This window comes from Phocoena phocoena, chromosome X, assembly GCF_963924675.1.
Source record: "Phocoena phocoena chromosome X, mPhoPho1.1, whole genome shotgun sequence".
Classification (NCBI taxonomy): Eukaryota; Metazoa; Chordata; class Mammalia; order Artiodactyla; family Phocoenidae; genus Phocoena; species Phocoena phocoena.
In genome coordinates, this window is record NC_089240.1 from 13,500,274 (window position 1) to 13,519,744 (window position 19,471).

The window sequence follows — 19,471 nt, forward strand, 5'->3', positions numbered from 1 at the left end:
AGAAACCCAGGTTTACCATGAGGAGGGCAGTGCAGATGGTCAAGAGCTTGGGTCCCATGGCTTGTGAACAATACTAAAAAGAACAGGGGATTTTAGCTTCAAGAAGAAGAAACTAGGGGCATCGCTCAACATTTTTAAAGGTTTTTTGGTAGAAAAGAAGTCATTTTATGTTACTTAAGAGGACAGATCTAAGTCTGAGAGGTAGAAATGACAAGGGATGTGAAAAGGATTTTCTAATTAGAGATGGATAACAGTAATAATTGTCTGCCCTTCGAATTCATGTGCTCCCCATCCCTAGAAGTGGGGCTACTTGGATAGGAGGCTGAATAAGGTAAGTGCTAAATTCCCTTCCAACACGAAGATTCTAAAATTGTGTGAAGTATATAGTATTTTTGAAAAATTAACCAGCCTTTTCATAAGAATATTAATTTTCTAAAGCTGCCTTAAAAACCACTGTCTCTGTATTATTTTCCTATTCTAGAAGCAAGCCTTAAACTCTACCTTCCTCTATTTACTCTGATAAATTTACTCTTTCTCTGACTTTTTGAGCACCTTTCCACTTTCCTTTACCTTTACCATCCATTCAGTTCTGCAGGCCCTTGTCACTTGCTCATGTGACGTGAGGCAGTGTGAGACTGGGGCACCAGCTTGCCATTTAGAGGCAGGTAGCCCGTGTTTGAATTCCCTATACTACTTATTGTCTTTATTGTGATGTCATTTGCAAATTACAGTAAGTCCAACAAACAGGCTTAAACAGAAAGGACCTTTGTTGTTTGTGTCAGGGGTCGCCAGGACCACCCCCAGGTTTGCTGAGCGCCCACCAAAATTGGGGTTTCTTTAGGTAGGAGGAAGCGGATAGGCTCTTGGCTAGGCAGTCAGCCAGGTCTGCCCCACCTTCATGGACAAATCATTTATCCTCTGTGTGCCTTGGCTTCCCTATCTGTAAACCGGACTACTTATACCCACTCTTCCTGGGATGGTTGTGGCATGATGAAAATGAAGGTAAAGGGTTAGCGGTCTGCCCCCTCCTTCCATAAAGTTGCTGCGTCTACTCACGTTTTACTTAGACTTGCTTTTCTTTGGTTGCCACTTCAGTTCAGACCCTCTCTCCTTGTGCCTAAGTCTCTGAAGTGGACATTGTACTCCTGTTACTTCCTGTTAACTCTTATCTGTGTCTCGGTTTTTCTAACCACTTCATAAAAACTGTCTTTAACTTGGTGTCAGCCGACCTCTTCTGCACAATAGCAGACTTCTGGTCTTTTTGAGCATCCTACCTGAAAACCTCTTGTCCTGCTCTCCCATCACCCACTCCTCTGACTTCAGAATTTCTAATTACTCTTGGGAGACATCCCTCCCGTCTGGGGTGCCTCCGTTTAATGAATAATCTAGCTCCTCTTGTTGTCTTTGAATCCTTTTTTGTTGGTTTGTTTGTTGAGAAATGGACATCCCTTGAGGGCGAGAACTGTGCTTTCTCAGGACTTCCCTGGCTGTCCAGTGGTTAGGACTCAGCACTTCCACTGCAGGGGGCCTGGGTTCGATCCCTGGTTGGGGAACTAAGATCCCACAAGCCATGTGGTGTGGCCAAGAAAAAAAGACGAATCTAATTCAAAAGGTATTCCTGAGAAAATCTTACAGGGAACCTTGCTCTTTTAGAAGTTTGGATTTATCTATCTGCAGAGAATATTTTTAGGAAGTAGTGTGGCTGTCTACCCATTTTATCATACCACTCTGGGTAAATAGGCTAGTCACAACCAAAGGGAAATCAGGGACCTCCCTAAAGCTCAGCGTTTATGTCACTCCCCATTCATGCATTTAGCGAGTACTTACTGGTCACTCTCTGGGGATACACTGGTGAATCAGACAGCCTTGGGCCCTGCCCCAGTGGGGCTTAGGATGGGTCTTCAGTCTAGCTGAGAGGACACATTCACCAGGTAATGGATAGAGTGTCATAGATGTTGTTGATCTGGCACCACAGGTGGTGAGGGAACACCTCTTGGGGACACCTACACTGGCCAAGGAGCCGGGGACCATTTCTTGAGAAGTGATGTGTAAGCAGAGGCTCACAGCATGCGTAGAGTTAGCCAGGAAAAGGAAGGGCTGATAAAAGTGTTTCAAACCAAGGAATAACATATTTGGGGCCTCCTTGGAGATACTCGAGAATTTCTTGTGGTCCTATGAGTGTAGAACAGGAGGAGGAGGATGGCAGGAATGAGCCCAGAGACAAGGAGCTTCCTGAGATAGTCACAGTGGGTGTTGATACCAGGAACAGATGAACGCCCTCAGGCGCAGTGGGAGAAAGGAGACTGTGTAATGCTAAAGGAGGTGGTAAGTGGTAGAGACGGTCCTTCGGATCAGGAGATAGTACTTCTGCTCCCAGGTAGCAGTACGAATCTCCTGATTTTCTGTGGCACCACCCATTTAATCAGGGGTGCCAGGCTCCCTGGGCCGTTCTTAGCGGGGTCTTCTCCCTGCCTGAGTGTTGTGAGTCAGCCCACCTGCCCCCTCAGCACGGGCAAGTAGCAGAGGCAAGTCTGCCCTAACTTACGGAGCATTTTCTGTGGGATGAGATTTGAAGGCCAGTTGCCTGGAGCATCCCCCACTACCACCTGCCTCAGGTCGCTTCCTGCAGCCCAGATTCTGTAGAATGTGGACTTTGAAATGATGTTTGTCTAGAAATACACCTTCATATCATAGTGCAAAAAGAACCTTGATACAAATGTCTTTTCAGGTCTTTAGAAAAGTTAATTTTGTGTTTTCGTTTTGTCTTGTGAAGTTCATATGTTCCAGTTTGAATTTCTTTCTATATATTTGCTTATTATTAGTGAAGAGATTTATATTAGGGCTTGCCAAGATTTCTATTTATTAAAAAATCCCCCAGATTTATCATGGGATGAGTTAATCTAGGAGAGGAGGGGCTTTTTTCCTTCTTTTTTGATCAAGAGGGAAGGAGAAAATAAAGATGGGATACTTAGGGTCTAGGAAGGAAAGAAAGTAAAAAGTAGCCTTGATCTTATTGTAAAGTAGGCGGGGAGATAACTTGCTGAGATAAGTTAGAACTAGAGACTGGAGAAGGGCAAGATAAGTTTGAAACAGCTACTGGGGTGAACTGGGGACTATGCCAGCAGTCTTTGAAAGCAATGAATTAAAGGCCCAGTATGGATGGCCTATCCACTGAGAAAGTGGAGTACTGTCAGTGCTTCTCGCTCATTGTTTCAAGTCCTCATTAACAAGGAACATGCCCTACGGTTTAAGAGTCTTACAAGCACTTATTAAGGGAGAAATCACAAATACAATAACCACTGTACTGGAATGGAGCATAGACTCTTTTTTATTCTTTGCAGACTATCTATTTAACTTTGCAACTGCTGCTACAAAAAAGATAACTGAATCAGTTGCTGAAACAGCACAAACAATAAAGAAATCTGTAGAAGAAGGAAAGATAGATGACATCATTGATAAGGTACATTTAAATATCTTTTGGAAATAGAAGTTTATGAAATTCATTAGCAGCTAATGTAATCGTCCCTTCTTCTTACGAACTTTATTAACCCAAGTAGGGTATCATATTCTGATACGTATCACATTCTTGGGGTTTTTTCTCTCTTTTTTGTCTAAAAAGTAGCTATAAGTTACCTGATTTAAATAACCTTTGTTTTTGTTTTAATATATTCTAAAATACATTGATACTTTTGGGTAATACTAAGCTTTTCATATTGTGAGTTTAATTTTCAACTATAACCATTTCAGAATACATTTATGCCTTTGTATCATTTGGGTAAGTTTTAAAAGTCCTAGAGCAATAGGAACAACCCTTTTAAGACACTAAGGGGTGAGTTTGTTCATTGTTTGCAGTGGTGGGGTACAGGCCTAGGGAATTTCATTTATGTTGGTAACTATTTGAACTAAGGAGGTCATCAGTTAAACTTTAGATAGTTTGTTATTTAGATATTTTCGTTGTGTGTACTATTTGTTAGAATGAGATTTGACCTGTCTTTTATTGTTTTATGGAATAAAACAAAAATTCAGTTTTTAACTCATTTTATTTTTGCATTTGAAAAGATCATCTGTCATAAAGGCAGCTAAAAACTTAGAGCTCGGAAATGTCAAAGATCGCCTCTTATTGGGGAAGGGAAGAAGTATCACTTTTTTAGTGTCTTTGTTTGAAGAAAATGAATAAAATATCTCAAATAGACTTCACAAGTCTTGAACGTAATTCTTATCTAGTAATAAGCTTTTAAAAGTAATATAACTGTATGTATTTTTTAACAGACAATTATAGGAGATTTTCAGAAGGAACAGAAAAAATTTGTTGAGGAGCAGCATACCAAAAAATCAGGTATGGTACAGGTTTATACATGACCTACTCGCCTGCCAAATTTTATTGAACACCGGTTATGTGCTAGACACCCCGCTAAGGCTCTGAGAATACAAAAATGTCTAAGTTACGCCCCCATCTTTCAGGTAGCACAAAGACTAGTGGGGACAAACCTGTAAACCTTCAGGGTTTAAAGGAAGGAAGGAAATAGTTCCTGGTGGCTATGATGGTGGGTGAGGTAGCCCTTCTGGGGAGCTGGCTCTGACAGAGAGAGAGTGAGCTTTTATTTCTTATTTTATTACAGGTCCAGCACAGTGTCTGATGTACACCCAATAGGCACTTAGCAAATGTTGGCTCCCTTCCCATTCTGTTCAGAAGAAAAAACAAAAGAGCTTTCCAGGGAAGTGACAGAGGGTCGTGAAAAGTCACGGGGAGTTTGGGAACTTACTCAATACATTTCTTTACTGACAAATGCTTATTTAAATGTTTGCAGTTGCAAGATCTCAAAATGCCTGCTTTTACTGTTTGGTGGTGTGCAGACACAAAACTGGCCTCATGTCTTTGAATTTGGCAAAAGTAGTGTAAAATACTTAAGTTTGTTTGAGCAGTACCACAGATTCAAACAGAACTAGTTAGTCCTGTGGTGAGTTCCCATCAGGCATTGTTGCTCCTAAGTACTCAGAAGTGGGAAGTAGCTCTTTGGGACGAATAAAGTACTGTACAGGTTAGCATAACTTAGTGATTCATGGGAAGCACTAAAGTTGACCCTGGCTCAGAGACTTGGTATAGGAGCTTGTTGGTGCCTCTGAGATGGGAACTGTGGAAGGAGTGGGGGTGAAAGATTTGGAGGCAGGTTCACTTTTTTTTTTAATTGAGCGAAAGATTCTTTAAATTCTTTAGTGTTTTACAGTTTTCAAAAGTTTCACACACTTGATTTTGTATAATCCCATAATAACCCTTTTTTTACCCCTTTCTCCTATATTGCCCCTCCCCCCTCCACTGGTAACCACTAGCTTGTTCTCTCTATCTGTGAGTCTGCTTCTTTTTTGTTATATTCACTAGTTCGTTGTATTTTTTAGATTCCACATATAAGTGATCTATAGTATTTGTCTTTCTCTGTCTGACTTATTTCACTTAGCATAATGCCCTCCAAGTCCATCCATGTTGTTGCAAATGCTGAATTTCATTGTTAATGGCTGAGTAGTATTCCTCTGTGTGTGTGCGCGCACACACATATATGAGTATATATATATATATATACACCACATCTTCTTTATCCATTCATGTGTTGATGGACATTTAGGTTGCTTCCATGTCTTGGCTGTTGTAAATAGCACTGCAATGAATATAAGGGTGCATGTATCTTTTTGAATTAGTGGTTTTGTTGTTTTCAGATATATACCCAGGAATGGAATTGCTTGAGGTGCTCATTAGACATCTGGTGAGAGGAACATGTACAGAGTGAAGGAAGGGAACAAAGGTGGCATATCGGGAAAATCCATCCTCAGTCGCACTAGCCACATTTTAAGTGCCTGATCACTACGTGGGGCTAGTGGCTCCCGTGTTGGACAGTGCAGATACAGAGCATTTCCATCACTGCAGAAAGTTCCGTTGGTCAGCACTGTTTGAAGCATGGAGGAGAATTCTGTCTGCTGATGCAGGTTGTTAGTCAAGTCACGTAAAAACCATGAGAGTAGGTGAGCTTCTCAGTGAAGAGCGTGTCCAGCGTGAACAGTGCTGAGTAGAGATCTCCGGTGTTGAGGGGACGGGGAAGAACGGAAGGAGTCGGCAGTTTCTGAGAGCCTGCTGGGCACTTTATATACAACATCTCCTTCAATAAAAGGAAGGATCAGCAAGGTTAAGTAATTTGCTGAAGGTTGCTCAGCTAGCAAGTGATGAAACACATCTGCCGTTAAAACTAGTGCCCATTTACTTGAGAGAGAGAACAGCTAGGAGAGAGAAGCAATGAAAGCACAGAGAGGGAAGAATTTCAAGGACAGCAAGGTCAGGTGAGTTCCATTTACAGTGACCATGAGGAAAGGCACGTGCATCACTTCCCTTAACGGTCACAGTAACTCGCTGAAGTACTTCCTATTATTTCCATTTTCCAGATAAGGAAACTGGCCTAGGGAGAAAAGAACTAAGAAATATCCATGGGATTGGACAAGCAGGAGGTTATTGGTCACCCTAAAAAGAACCATCTTAGAGGAGCAGGGAGATGGGGGGGTGTCTCCTCCATACCAGTAGCTTGGGCCTTGGGAGGACCTCATTATTCTAGGGTAAGTGGCACGAGTAGAGGCTGCCCAAGGTGAATAGACTGAAAATGTAGACCAGAATGTTAAACAGTGTAAGAAGAAAGTTTTGAAGGGGCTTTACCCTAACTTTTTAAAAGGTATGAGAATATGTTAATTTTACCTTATAATTAACAGAATTTGGATTATAATTGCCACCATTTGCTTGTTTAGGATGAGCCAAATGAACCAGATGCCTGTCCATGTGTCCGTCCATCCATCCATCCATCCATCCATCCATCCATCCATCCATCCATCCATGCAGATAACTTTTCTATCAGTTGGTACCCAATAGGATGTGTCTTCCATTTGACTTTTGAAGAATAGTAAAAGACACTATTTCTGCAAAAATATGAGGACCCTCTGCATTTGCTGTCTTCTGTGCTGACCACCCAGCTCCACAGCCTTAGCCATGCCCTCGGCTCAGACAGTAGAGCTGCTCAGATACACACACACACACACACACACACACAGGCACACACACACACACACACACACACAGGCACACACACACACACCACACACACACACAAACACACTCAATTCCATGGGACTCGCTTCTCCAGGTGGTTACTGTTTGTGTGGCATTATAATCCTGCTGAGTTGTAATCATCTCTTTCTTGTGAGCCCCAGATGGTGCAGGCTGGGTGTTAGTTGTCTTTGCATCCCCAGCTTTTTGCTTCTGAAGACTTAATGGAGGATTTGATCCCAGCCCTTTTGTTTACTGCCTCCAATTTGCCCTTTTCTTTCTTCATTTGCTTTCACTCCTGACAACCCTTTTCTCAATTCCTAAGCCCTTATCTTGCAACCTCCTCATCACCTTGTGTCATGAATCAAGTACAGTAACTTTTTATAAAGGCTTTTTATTTGGAAGTAATTTCCATGTACAGAAAAATTACAATAAAAGTAGTACAGAGGGGCTTCCCTGGTGGCACAGTGGTTGAGAGTCCGCCTGCCGATGCAGGGGACACGGGTTCGTGCCCCGGTCTGGGAAGATCCCACATGCCGCGGAGCGGCTGGGCCCGTGAGCCATGGCCGCTGAGCCTGCGCGTCCGGAGCCTGTCCTCCGCAACGGGAGAGGCCACGACAGTGAGAGGCCCGCGTAACGCATAAAAAAAAAAAAAAAAAAAAAAAAGTAGTACAGAGAACACCCGTATACCCTCCACCTAGATTGTTATAGTCCCTTTGCCTTATCATTTACGTTCTCTGTCTCACTCTGTGTCTTTTTTATCCGTTCCATTCAGTGTGCATTTCCTAAGAAGTAGGGATATTCTCTTACATAATCACCAGTGGTACAGTTACCAGCTTTAGGAAATTTAACATTGATATAATATTCATAGTCTAATTTTGTCACTTGACCCAGCAATGTCCTTTATACATTTTCCCCCTCAGTACAGCATCCAGTCCTGGGTACATTACTGCACTTTTTGTCATGTCTCTTAGCCTCCTATAATCTGGAACATTTTCACAGCCTTGCTTCATCTTTTATGACATTAATGTTTTTGAAGAATACTCCCCCCTCCTTTTTTTAACTAGACCATTTCTCATTTGGACTTTGTCTGATATTTCCTCGTGATTAGATTCAGATTATTCATTCTTGGCCAGAATACTACATAGATGATGTGTCCTTCTCGGGATATTGCGTCTGGAGGTCCACAATGGCCATCTCTCCCTCGTCAGTGATGTTGATTTTGGTCACCTGGTCAAGGCGTTGCCCAATGTTTCCATTGTATAATTTAAGGAATTTTTTAATCAAATGCATACATGCCTAAGATTCATACGTTAAGTCTGAAGGCTGTGATGAGTGTTCATATTTGGAACTTATTAGTAAATTGCTAAAATGGTTATGTGGAAGCTTTCTCATTCTTTCAATCCACAGATCACAGTTTAACCCTTGTAACCTGTTCTTCTCTTTTCTTCTTTGCCATTAAAAACCTTGTAGAGGCAGCGGTACCACCATGGGTTGATAGTAATGATGAAGAAACAATTCAACAACAAATCTTGGCCCTATCAGCTGTAAGTATCTTGTGATACCCTGTATAGAAATACTTGCTTCCTATCATGGCTTTATCCTTAGCAGAATGTTTTTCTTCTATACAATTTTTAAAATATTTTGAGATGTTAGGAATGTACACATCAACTTTCATCATTTTTTTCCACTGACTTTAAATTTGCTTTTTTCTTAGGTAGCTTTCTCTTATTGGAAAAGTCTAGCCTATTACACAAAATAATTCTTTCAGCCTTAAAAGGATTCTTTTATGTTATTAAGACAGTCTTTTGAGATGTGCAATCATGAAGTTTCTAGACAGCATTCTAATTGTTCTGAAAGAAATGATTGTATTCTAAATTTTCTCTTTAACTACTATATGTATTTGTCTGAAACTGAAATTGAAAGAAAGAAAATTCCATATGCTGCACCACAAAATGTTCTCTCAGGACTTCAGAGGGAACGGAGTGATACCACCTAACAATCGTGTAGCACCTGACAGTTTCAGGAAACACTTTCTCACACATTATCTCTTTTGAGCCTCGTGGTATGCCTGTGAGGTGGGTAGGGGCTTTTACCACCACTGTACAGGTGTGGGGACTGAGACTCTCAGATATGACCCTCACTTTTTTTTTTTTCGTGGACGTCCGGCATATGGGATCTTAGTTCCCTGACCAGGGATCAAACCCACACCCCCTGCATTGGGAGTGCAGAGTCTTAACCACTGGACCGACAGGGAAGTCCCTGACCCTCAGTTCTTATGTGTCTCCACTGGGCTGTGAACTCTCAGCAGAGGCTGACTTTGGTCTCTGTCCTCAGCATCCAGCACCCCACCTGGCGTGGGACGCAGTGAATAAGGCTTTTTACTATATCAGTGGTTTTCAAGCTTTATTTTTAACCCACTCTTTTTTTTTTTAACCAAAGTCAGAAATGGAACCTTGGTCTAGAAAACAAACAAGTGTAGAGCTGGGCTTTTCCTCCCTTCCAGTGCCCCAGGGCACTTTAAGGTTTTCTTCTTCCCATTAATAAATCCTTAAAGGCCTAAGCGTCCAATTCCAGGTTCATTGTGGACACCGTGTATTTTGTTTACCATGTTACAGCCAAACTTGACACTGACATCACACACCGATTATTTATCCCCAGAAGGAAATTTTGACAGTGAGACTCGGTGTCATTTGAGGGTAAATGTCAGATACCAACCAAGTCCCCATAACTCCTCTGTCCCCCATACCTGTCCCTCTCCTCATCTTCTACATCTCAGAATAAAAGACTCCAGTTATCCACCAATTTTTGCTAAAGGAGTCTTTCTTGAGTCCTGCCTCCCCCCGCCCCCATCCTGACAGTGCTGTGTTCAGAGCATAGCTCTAGTCCACTTCACTGCTGTCACCATGGTCCTGGTGCTGTCGTCTTCTGCCCAAGGCATCCCATCCCGACTGTTGTCCCATCCTTGTCCCTTTCCAGTACAAGTGCATCTCAGCAGCCAGAGGGGTCCATTTATGGTGAACACACTTCGTGTCACTCTCCTACACAGACCCTTTTAGTGGCGTCTCATCTCTTGTAGACTAAGATCTAAACTCCGTCCACTGGCTTCTAAGGCCCCTGGCTTTGCCCACTGCTCCCTCGTGCCCCACTGGCCTGAGTGCCAACCCTCCAGCCACTGTTGCTTTCTGATGTACAACTAGATCAGCTTTGTCCTGCTTTAGTACCTTGAACTTGCTGTCCCTTCTTCCTGGAACCTCACCCTGCACCATTCCACAAGATCTCAGCTCAGATGACATCTCCTAGAGGCCTTCCGTCAGCACGCTTTCAGCCCTGCACGCCCAGGTACAGCAGCGCAGAGCCCTGGCAGTCTAAACCCTTGTGTCTCTCCGCGCTCCACCGCCCCCAGCTGGAATGTAAGTGCCGTGAAGGCAGGGACTCCATCTGTGCTGTGCCCTGCTGAGCAGGTGGCGTGGAGCCCGGAGCATAGCAGGTGCCAAATGGTCATCTGCTGAATAAATGATGCAACAAACGTTGCACCCAGGCACGCCTACAAGAGGGCTTCCGCGATTTCGGCATGACCCAGAGGCTTCGAAACAGTCTTCAATCCATCCTTTATGGTGGCTGCTGAATGTGTTAAGGAATAGATTCAACTGCTGTAATAGATCTAAAAACACAGTAGGTTAAATGAGCTGTGAGTTTCTCTCCCTCCCTCCCTCCTCCCCCTTCACAGCCAGTCCAGAGGTAGGTGGTCTCAGTAGGTGTGCTTTGCCCAGCGAAGTCACTTAGAGACCTAAGTTCTTCTTGTCTTACTCCCAAGCAGCCCCTAGGACGTGGTGTGCATGACTGTGTTCCAGCCTGTGGGAAGTGGGAAAGAGGTGGCTGTACCAGACCACCTGAAGGACGAGACCCGCAAACTGCACTTATCACTCAGGCACACACCCCTTTGACAACTTAGACACACAGCCACCCCTGTACTCCAGGGAGCCTGGAAATCCGGTCTCTGGCTGTGTGGCCACATGCCCAGCTGGAACTCAGAGTTGTGATCCTGAAAGAAAGGAAGGTAGAAATGGATACTGCACGGTTAGCAGTCTCTGCCGGAGTTGCCTGACATTCTCTAACTTACCAGGCACTAGTTTGGGACACTTCAGAGTGTATAGCAGAGTAACCCTTTAAGCTGTTTATATTGGAGGGCCACATAGGGCCACGTAATACATGAAAAGAAGTTGATAGTACATTTGTCATTAGAGACTTGTGAGAACTCAATTCAGCAGACCGAATTTAGTAACTGCTGTAGGCCAAGCCTTCTCCTAGGACTTGAGATAAATGAGATCCACCCTGCAGGAGCCCGTGGGCTTGCTAGAGAGCGGCTCGATGAACGCACATACAGGATTATTCCCTGGAATGAGGAATGTAATACAGGACGCTAAGGACGTGCAGCGAGAGGAACATCTCATTTATTGTGGAGCGGGAAAAGGATGGTCCCAAGGAAGCTTCCCAGAAGTGACGGCACTGGAGCTGAGTTGAGTCTTAGGAGAGTGTGTGGATGTTTGGGGGACGTGAGGCCGGGTTTGGCATGAAGGTAGGGGGTATCGCGAGCATTTGTGTTTGACTGGACTGTAGGATGCAGGTGAAGAAGTAGATAGGCAGAGGGCATGAGGACCTTATACCATTCTGATAAGTTTAGGTTTTATTTTTATTTTTTTATTTTTTTTGCGGTACGCGGGCCTCTCACTGTTGTGGCCTCTCCCGCCGCGGAGCACAGGCTCCGGACACGCAGGCCCAGCGGCCACGGCCCACGGGCCCTGCCGCTCCGCGGCATGTGGGATCTTCCCGGACCGGGGCATGAACCCGCATCCCCTGCATCGGCAGGCGGACTCTCAACCACTGCGCCACCAGGGAAGCCGTAGGTTTTATCTTAAAGGCAGCAAGGAGTCATTGAAGGATTGTAGTCATAGGTAAAATATGTTTCTTGTGGGGGGAGAAATGGGACTGGAGACAGGTGCCCATTAGGAGGCCGGTGTAGAAACCCAGGTGAAACATGATTGGGACAACTTCAGGCTTCGAAATGTTTATTTTGGAAGGTAAAATAACTAAAAATCCATTGAGGGGGAATTCCCTGGCGGTCCAGTGGTTAGGACTCCACGCTTTCACTGCCAAGGGCCCGGGTTTGATCCCTGGTTGGGGAACTAAGATCCCACAAGCTGTGTGGCACAGCCAAAAAATAATAATAATAAAATAAAATCCATTTAGGCTCAGAATTGTTCTTGCCTTATTAATGTAGGAATTATCAGAAACCAAAAATATTGTCAAAATCCAATATGAGCAAAATGAGATGAAACTGGCGCTGTTAGTAGCAGTATAAGCTGCTGCCATCTTCTGTGTCAAAATAATCGTGCTGTTGGATTAGGAACCCCACTTCCAGGAATTCAGTCTGAAAAGATCACCTTAGAAGGGAATAAAAAGTGTAAAGTGATGTTACTGGCACGGCTCTCTATAAGGAAAGATTAGAACCAATCCAAATGACTACTGAAGTGGGCCTGGTTAAGTAAATTATGGCTCATTCAGGGTAGACATAGCTACATTGGAGATGGAAAGACGTTCACGACTCTTGAGTGGAAAGGAAAAACAGATGTTGTATTCACACAGACACGTGCGTGTTTGCAGAGAGACACGCATCCGGGAGGGTGTTTGAGGAAATATCTTACTACGGTTGTCTGTGGGCATTGGGATTTTTGACTGTGTTTTTCTTTGGTGTTCTGAATTTTTGAAAAATGGATGTGTATCATATTTACAAACAAAAAAGCTGTTTAAGAAAAAGAAAGAAATCGAATAACAACAATCAGTCTTAATTGTTTGAGTGATCCAAAACAACAGCCTTTTGCCTTGATTATGCTCAGTCTGTGGGAAACGGGGTGGTTTGGAGACATTCCTTTATATGTTAATCAGTGTGAGTCTGGTTGTTCTGAATTTTTGAAAAATGGATGTGTATCATATTTACAAACAAAAAAGCTGTTTAAGAAAAAGAAAGAAATCGAATAACAACAATCAGTCTTAATTGTTTGAGTGATCCAAAACAACAGCCTTTTGCCTTGCAAAACCATCCTGGTTCCCTAGGAAATTTGCCTAATCCAGGAAAGCTTTGTTTGCTAACTGAAGAGAGCTGGTCCAAGAGAAACATGGACTCTGTCAGAGCTCTTCCAGGTTGGGCATAGTAGGTACTGGTGCGCTGGAGATTTTCTCTAACACAGTCTTGGGTTGGATTTCTTTTTTTTTTTTCTTTTGGCCACACTGCACAGCTTGTGGGATCTTAGTTCCCCAACCAGGGATTGAACTCAGGCCCCACAAGCAACCGAGTCCTAACCACTGGACCGCCAGGGAATTCCTGGATTTCTTTTTAATGAGACTCCAGTTTTAATATATTAATGATAAAATGTTTGTATGATGCATTTTATTTTGTCACTGTGTTGACTGTACCTCTTAATGGATTGTGAATTCACTAACCCTTAGTTTAAAGTATCTTAACATAAGCCTGAGTGCAGCAGCATGAAGAATAATTCACTTGGGACTTCCCTGGTGACACAGTGGTTAAGAATCTGCCTGCCAATGCAGGGGACACAGGTTTGAGCCCTGGTCCGGGAAGATCCCGCACGCCATGGAGCAACTAAGCCTGTGCACCACAACTACTGAGTCTGCGCTCTGGAGCCCGTGAGCCACAACTGCTGAGCCTGGGCACCTAGAGCCCATGCTCCGCAACAAGAGAAGTCACCACAAGGAGAAGCCCGTGAGCTGCAACAAAGAGTAGCCCCCGCTCACCGCAACTAGAGAAAGCCCACCCGCAGCAACGAAGACCCAACGCAGCCAAAAATAGTAGCTCTATTTTTAGTTTTGTGAGAAACCTCCATACTGTTTTCCACAGTGGCTGCACCAATTTACATTCCCATCAGCAGTGTACGAGGGTTCCCTTTTTTCCATATCCTTTCCAACGGTATTTGTGGTCATTTTGATGAAAGCTATTCTGACAGGTGTGAGTTGATATCTCATTGTGATTTTGATTTGCATTTCTCTGATGATTAGCGATAATGAGCATCTTTTCATGTGCCTGTTGGCCATCTCTATGTCTTCTTTGGAAAAATGTCTGTTCAGGTCTTCTGCCCATTTTTTAATATATTGCAAATATTTTCTCCCATTCAGTAGGTTGTCTTTTCATTTTGTGAATGGTTTTCTTTGCTGTGCAAAAGCTTTTAAGTTTAATTAGGTCCCATTTGTTTATTTTTGCTCCTGTTTCCTTTGCCTTAGGAGACAGATCCAAAAGTATTGCTACGGTTTATGTCAAAGACTGTTCTGCCTGTGTTCTCTTCTAGGAGTTTTAGGGTTTAATGGTCTTACATTTAGGTCTTTAATCCATTTTGAGTTTATTGTTGTATATGGTATGAGGAAGTATTCTATTTTCATTCTTTTACATGTGGCTATCCATTTTTCCTAGCACCATTTATTTATTGATTGATTGATTTTTGGCTGCGTTGGGTCTTCATTGCTGTGCGCAGGCTCTCTCTAGTTGCGGTGAGCAGCGGCCAGTCTTCGTTGCAGTGCACGAGCCTCTCATTGCGGTGGCTTCTTTTTGTTGCAGAGCACGGGCTCTAGGCGCGCGGGCCTCAGCAGTTGCAGCGCACAGGCTCAGTAGTTGTGTCTCATGGGCTCTAGAGCTCAGGCTCAGTAGTTGGGGCGCATGGGCTTAGTTGCTCCACAGAATGTGGGATCTTCCCAGACCAGGGCTCGAACCCATGTCCCCTGTGTTGGCAGGTGGATTCTTAACCACTGTGCCACCAGGGAAGTCCCCCCGGCACCATTTATTGAAGAGACTGTCGTTTCCAATTGTATATTCTTACCTCCTTTGTCATAGATTAATTGACCATAAGTGCATGGGTTTATTTCTGGGTTCTCTATTCTGTTCCATTGATCTAGATGTCTGTTTTTGTACCAGTACCATACTGTTTTGATGACTGTAGCTTTGTAATATGGTCTAAAGTCAGGGAGCATGAGCCAGCTCTGTTCTTCTTTCTCAAGATTGCTTTGGCCATTTAGGGTCTTTTGTGTTTGTGTTTCTGTACAAATTTTAGAATTATTTATTCTAGTTGTGCAGAAAATGCCATTGGTATTTTGATAGGGATTGCATTAAATCTGTAGATTGCCTTGGGTAGTGTGGTTATTTTAACAATATTAATTCTTCTAATCCATGAACATGGTATGTCTTTCCATCTGTGTCGTTTTCAGTTTCTTTCATCATTGTCTTACAGTTTTCCAAGTACAGGTCTTTTACCTCCTTAGTTATTAGATTTGTTCCTAGGTATTTGTTTCATTTTGATGTGATGGTAAATGGGATTGTTTTCTTAATTTCTCCTTCTGATATTTCATTGTTAGTGTATAGAAATCAACAGATTTCTGTATATTAATTTTGTATCCTGCAACTTTACCAGATTCATTGATGAGCTCTAGTAGTTTTTTGGTGGCATCTTTAGGATTTTCTATGTATAGTATCATGTCATCTGCCAACAGTGACAGTTTTACTTCTTCCTTTCCAATTTGGATTCCTTTCATTTCTTTTTCTTGTCTGATTGGCAAAAAATGCCCTGGGAATGCAGTGGTGACTGAGAAAGACCCAGTGCCGCTTCTCCGCAGATCATGGCCAGGCAGGGGAAAGTCTCATTGTTGGTTCCCTTGCCGAACCTTGGCTGAACACTTGCCACCCTGCCCAAAGGGCCGTTTGGGCAGGGCGGCTCAGTAGCCGTGGGCCAGGTGGCTTCCCCCAGAAGACTCCTCAGCCTCGGGCCTGGCTGTAGGCCTCCCACGATGCTCTCTCCAGTTGAAACTGTTAAAGAATATATGAAAGGATTGGTCATTCTCCACTGTCTCTAAGGCAGGCAGGTTAATGACAGCTCAGTGTACTTTGCGGCTGAAGCATTTAGGAGAATTCAGTGTGTCAGATCACTGGTGTGTTATTACTTATTAATTGCAGTCTATGGTTTTCCCCATGTTTTTCCTCTTTTTTTGAAAGGACAAGAGGAACTTCCTTCGTGACCCTCCAGCCGGCGTGCAGTTTAACTTTGACTTTGATCAGATGTACCCTGTCGCCCTGGTCATGCTCCAAGAGGACGAGCTCCTGAGCAGGATGAGATTTGCCCTTGTTCCTAAACTGTAAGCAGTGGGATATCGAGCCGGAGTGGCATGTATGGCCCTGGTCATGTACCGGGTATCGGAGAAGAAGCATGGGATGGGGGCCAGGATGCTCTCAGACGCTCTTTGTGAAAAGGGACTCTGCGACCCTTCAGCAACACCCTCCCAACCCCACCCCCCACATAGGGTGCCATAGAATCAAAACTCAGGGTTTTGATTTTTTGAGAATTTTGGGGTCCAGATGATATGTGCTCTTTTATCCCCAGTTAGAAGGTAGAACAAATTTTCCTATAAAAACAGCAGAAGTGCCCGTGCCCTCCTGAATAAAATTAAGGTCTCCCGAGGCCCATCAGGACCTGGCCGCTGCCTTTTCTCCACTCAGGCTCTGCTCTCTGGCAGCAGCAGTCTTGTTCTGCTTCCCACCCGAGGCTTCTCCCTCTGCAGATCTCTGCTTGTCCATTAAGCTTCAGCACATGCATCCTGACTTCTGTGACATGACCATCAGCAGAGGCCACCTCCCTTCCCCTCTGCCACCATGGGTTCTTCCTCACCTTTTCTAATTCCAGTGCCTTCTTTTGAATCTGCCCCATTTTTAAAGTCAGCGGTCTTTGGTGTTCCCTGACTGTTCCTGTTTTATGACTCTCTCTTCTTGTTGTATGATGTTATATTACTGTTCTCTGAGGACATGAAGTCTGGCTTTCTTGAGGTACCCTTTTTGCTGTGCTCTTTCCCTGCATCTTGGATTTGGGCTGGCTCTGTGGTTCGTGCTGCAGGCTTTTCTTACCCGTCCTTTGGGACTGTGTGCTCACCAGGGCCATTTGGGCAGAGCGGCTCAGTAGCCCTGGGCCGGGTGGCTTCCCCCAGAGGACTCCTCGGCCTCCAGCCTGGCTGTAGGCCAAACAATGGGGAGAGCCTGAGCCCTGCGGCTTCAGTACAGCCATGTGCCCCCGTTCTCAGCTGTACCGACTGTCCCTGAGTGCAGAGTCCTGGGCTCCCGGTCTCTGCTGTGCGGAAGTTCAGTCCCTGGCTGTCTCACCGCTCCTTGGGGCCTTGGCACCAGCCTTCAGAGCCGCCCGGTGCCTCCTGCCCCCACGGGATGCCTTTGAGAGAAGAGTGGCAAAGCTCTGGGGTCAGGTGCGCTCCCGCAACTCGAAAACCATTCGAATCACCCCAAGCCGCACGTTGGGCTCTCTGCCGGTTTCTCAGGACTGTCCAGAGGCCCTGAGGCGCTTGGACATGTGGCCTGGGGTGCTCGTGGCAGGCATGTAGTTTTGGTTATTGCCAATTCTGCATTCCCTCTCGCTGCTGACAGTAATTTTAGATTTCTTTTAAGCTTTGGAGAATTGATATTTGGCAAATAGTATTTTTGTTTTGTCACCAGCTACGAAAACTGCCCATTGAGTAATATAATTCCAGTTTCCTACTGCTTATTCTGTTAGGGAAGATTTAGAAACTAGGGTTATTTTTTATGAGTCTTTATCTGTTAGGAATATTTACTGAAGTATTTATGGATGAAAGGACATGATGCCTGGCATTGCCTTAAAATATTCCAACCCCACCCAAAGAAAAGCATTTATGCAGGGGAAAGGGGCATAGGTTTTGAAACGTGGTTGGCAGAATGCTGGTAAGTGTTGAAGTTAGGTCACAGGTACATGAGGGTTCATTGTTCTAGTCTCTCTACTTTTGTTGAAATTTCCATATTAAAACAAAACAAAAATGAGCCATCACATACAAATATAAGACTTCGGGACTTTTCCTTCCGGACATACAGAAGTACAACCTTTATCATTTGGGACATTTTTTCTTTTTTTTTTTTAAATTAATTTATTTCTTTTTTTTGGCTGTATTAGGTCTTTGTTGCTGTGTACGGGCTTTCTCTGGTTGTGGCAAGTGGGGGCTACTCTTCCTTGTGGTGTGCAGGCTTCTCATTGTGGTGGCTTCTCTTGTTGCAGGGCACGGTCTCTAGGCATGGGCTTCAGTAGTTTTGGCACGTGGGCTCAGTAGTTGTGGCTCGTGGGCTCTAGAGCATAGGCTCAGTAGTTGTGGCACACGGGCTTAGCTGCTCTACGGCATGTGGGATATTCCAGGACTAGGGCTCGAACCCATGTCCCATGCACTGGCAGGCAGATTCTTAACCATTGAGCCACCAGGGAAGCCTTGGGACACTTTTTCTGAGTAGAAGCCATCGTTAACCAGGAACAATTTAGAAAACAAAACAAACACTTGCTCTGTATTTCAAAATGCCTTTTAGTGTGTTAGCACTTCCCTGTGACAGCAGTGCTAGCACGAGACAAGGCCCTGCTGGTGTCACAGGGGCACCCTCTGAGGCCTTCCCGCTGATGACAGTAGGGAAGTCACAAGTCTTTCCAACCTCAAGCTGTGATGTGCCCATTGTTTCCCAGAAGGTGTTCACAGCATACGAATACTTTAAAATAGTCCATGAAGGTATATGTGGTCAGATTAACGTTTGGGCGTTGCTACAGCCGATGGATTTCTTTATCATAGGACTTCTCAGAAGCTTTAGTATGTCATCTGCTTTGTGACTCTCTCTGTAGGGCAACCGAATATCTCTGCAGTGTGCCTGTGATCTCTTCCTCTTACATCAAGAGGGAGAGACTCTGGAAAAGAAAACAGTCCAGATGTTATTAAGAGAGCAAACATTGCCCATGATCACTGTAGAGAGATAGTATTCCTGTTTCATTTTGGACATTTCATAGAGGTCAGAATTAAAACTGTCCTTGAGGGCTTCCCTGGTGGTGCAGTGGTTAAGAATCTGCCTGCCAATGCAAGGGACACGGGTTCGAGCCCTGGTCTGGGAAGATCCCACATGCAGTGGAGCAACTAAGCCTGTGCATCACAGCTACTGAGCCTGCGCTCTAGAGCCTGCGAGCCACAACTACTGAGCCCTCATGCCACAGCTACTGGGCCTGAGTGCCTAGAGCCCATGCTCCGCAACAAGAGAGGCCACTGCAATGAGAAGCCCACACACCGCAACGAAGAGTAACCCCCACTGTCCGCAACTAGAGAAAGCCCGCACACAGCAACAAAGGCCCAATGCAGCCAAAAATAAATAAATTAATTAATTTTTTTAAAAAAACCTGACCTTGAAAATATTCAGGCAGCCCACTACCTCCTGGGAAGGCTAATCTCAGTTTTGTATAGCTGTGATGTTAGGGTTTAAGACCCTTGAACGTATCTGGGTAAACAGTCAATCCTAGTTCCTTC

The 19,471-nt window shown here is 44.3% G+C and overlaps 1 protein-coding gene across 2 annotated transcripts in view; it reads left to right on the forward strand.

Annotated features, from left to right (window-relative positions):
• The window catches only part of SYAP1 (synapse associated protein 1), a 32,145-nt gene that overhangs the window by 3,581 nt on the left and 9,093 nt on the right, over positions 1-19,471 (forward strand). Inside the window, exons 2-5 of one of the 2 annotated variants that reach the window (XM_065900456.1) lie at positions 3,342-3,460; positions 4,270-4,336; positions 8,549-8,622; positions 16,128-16,267. In XM_065900456.1, coding sequence (XP_065756528.1) covers positions 3,342-3,460; positions 4,270-4,336; positions 8,549-8,622; positions 16,128-16,267 — 400 coding nt within the window. The remainder of the gene's footprint in view (positions 1-3,341; positions 3,461-4,269; positions 4,337-8,548; positions 8,623-16,127; positions 16,268-19,471) is intronic. The other variant, XM_065900457.1, reaches the window with a different exon arrangement.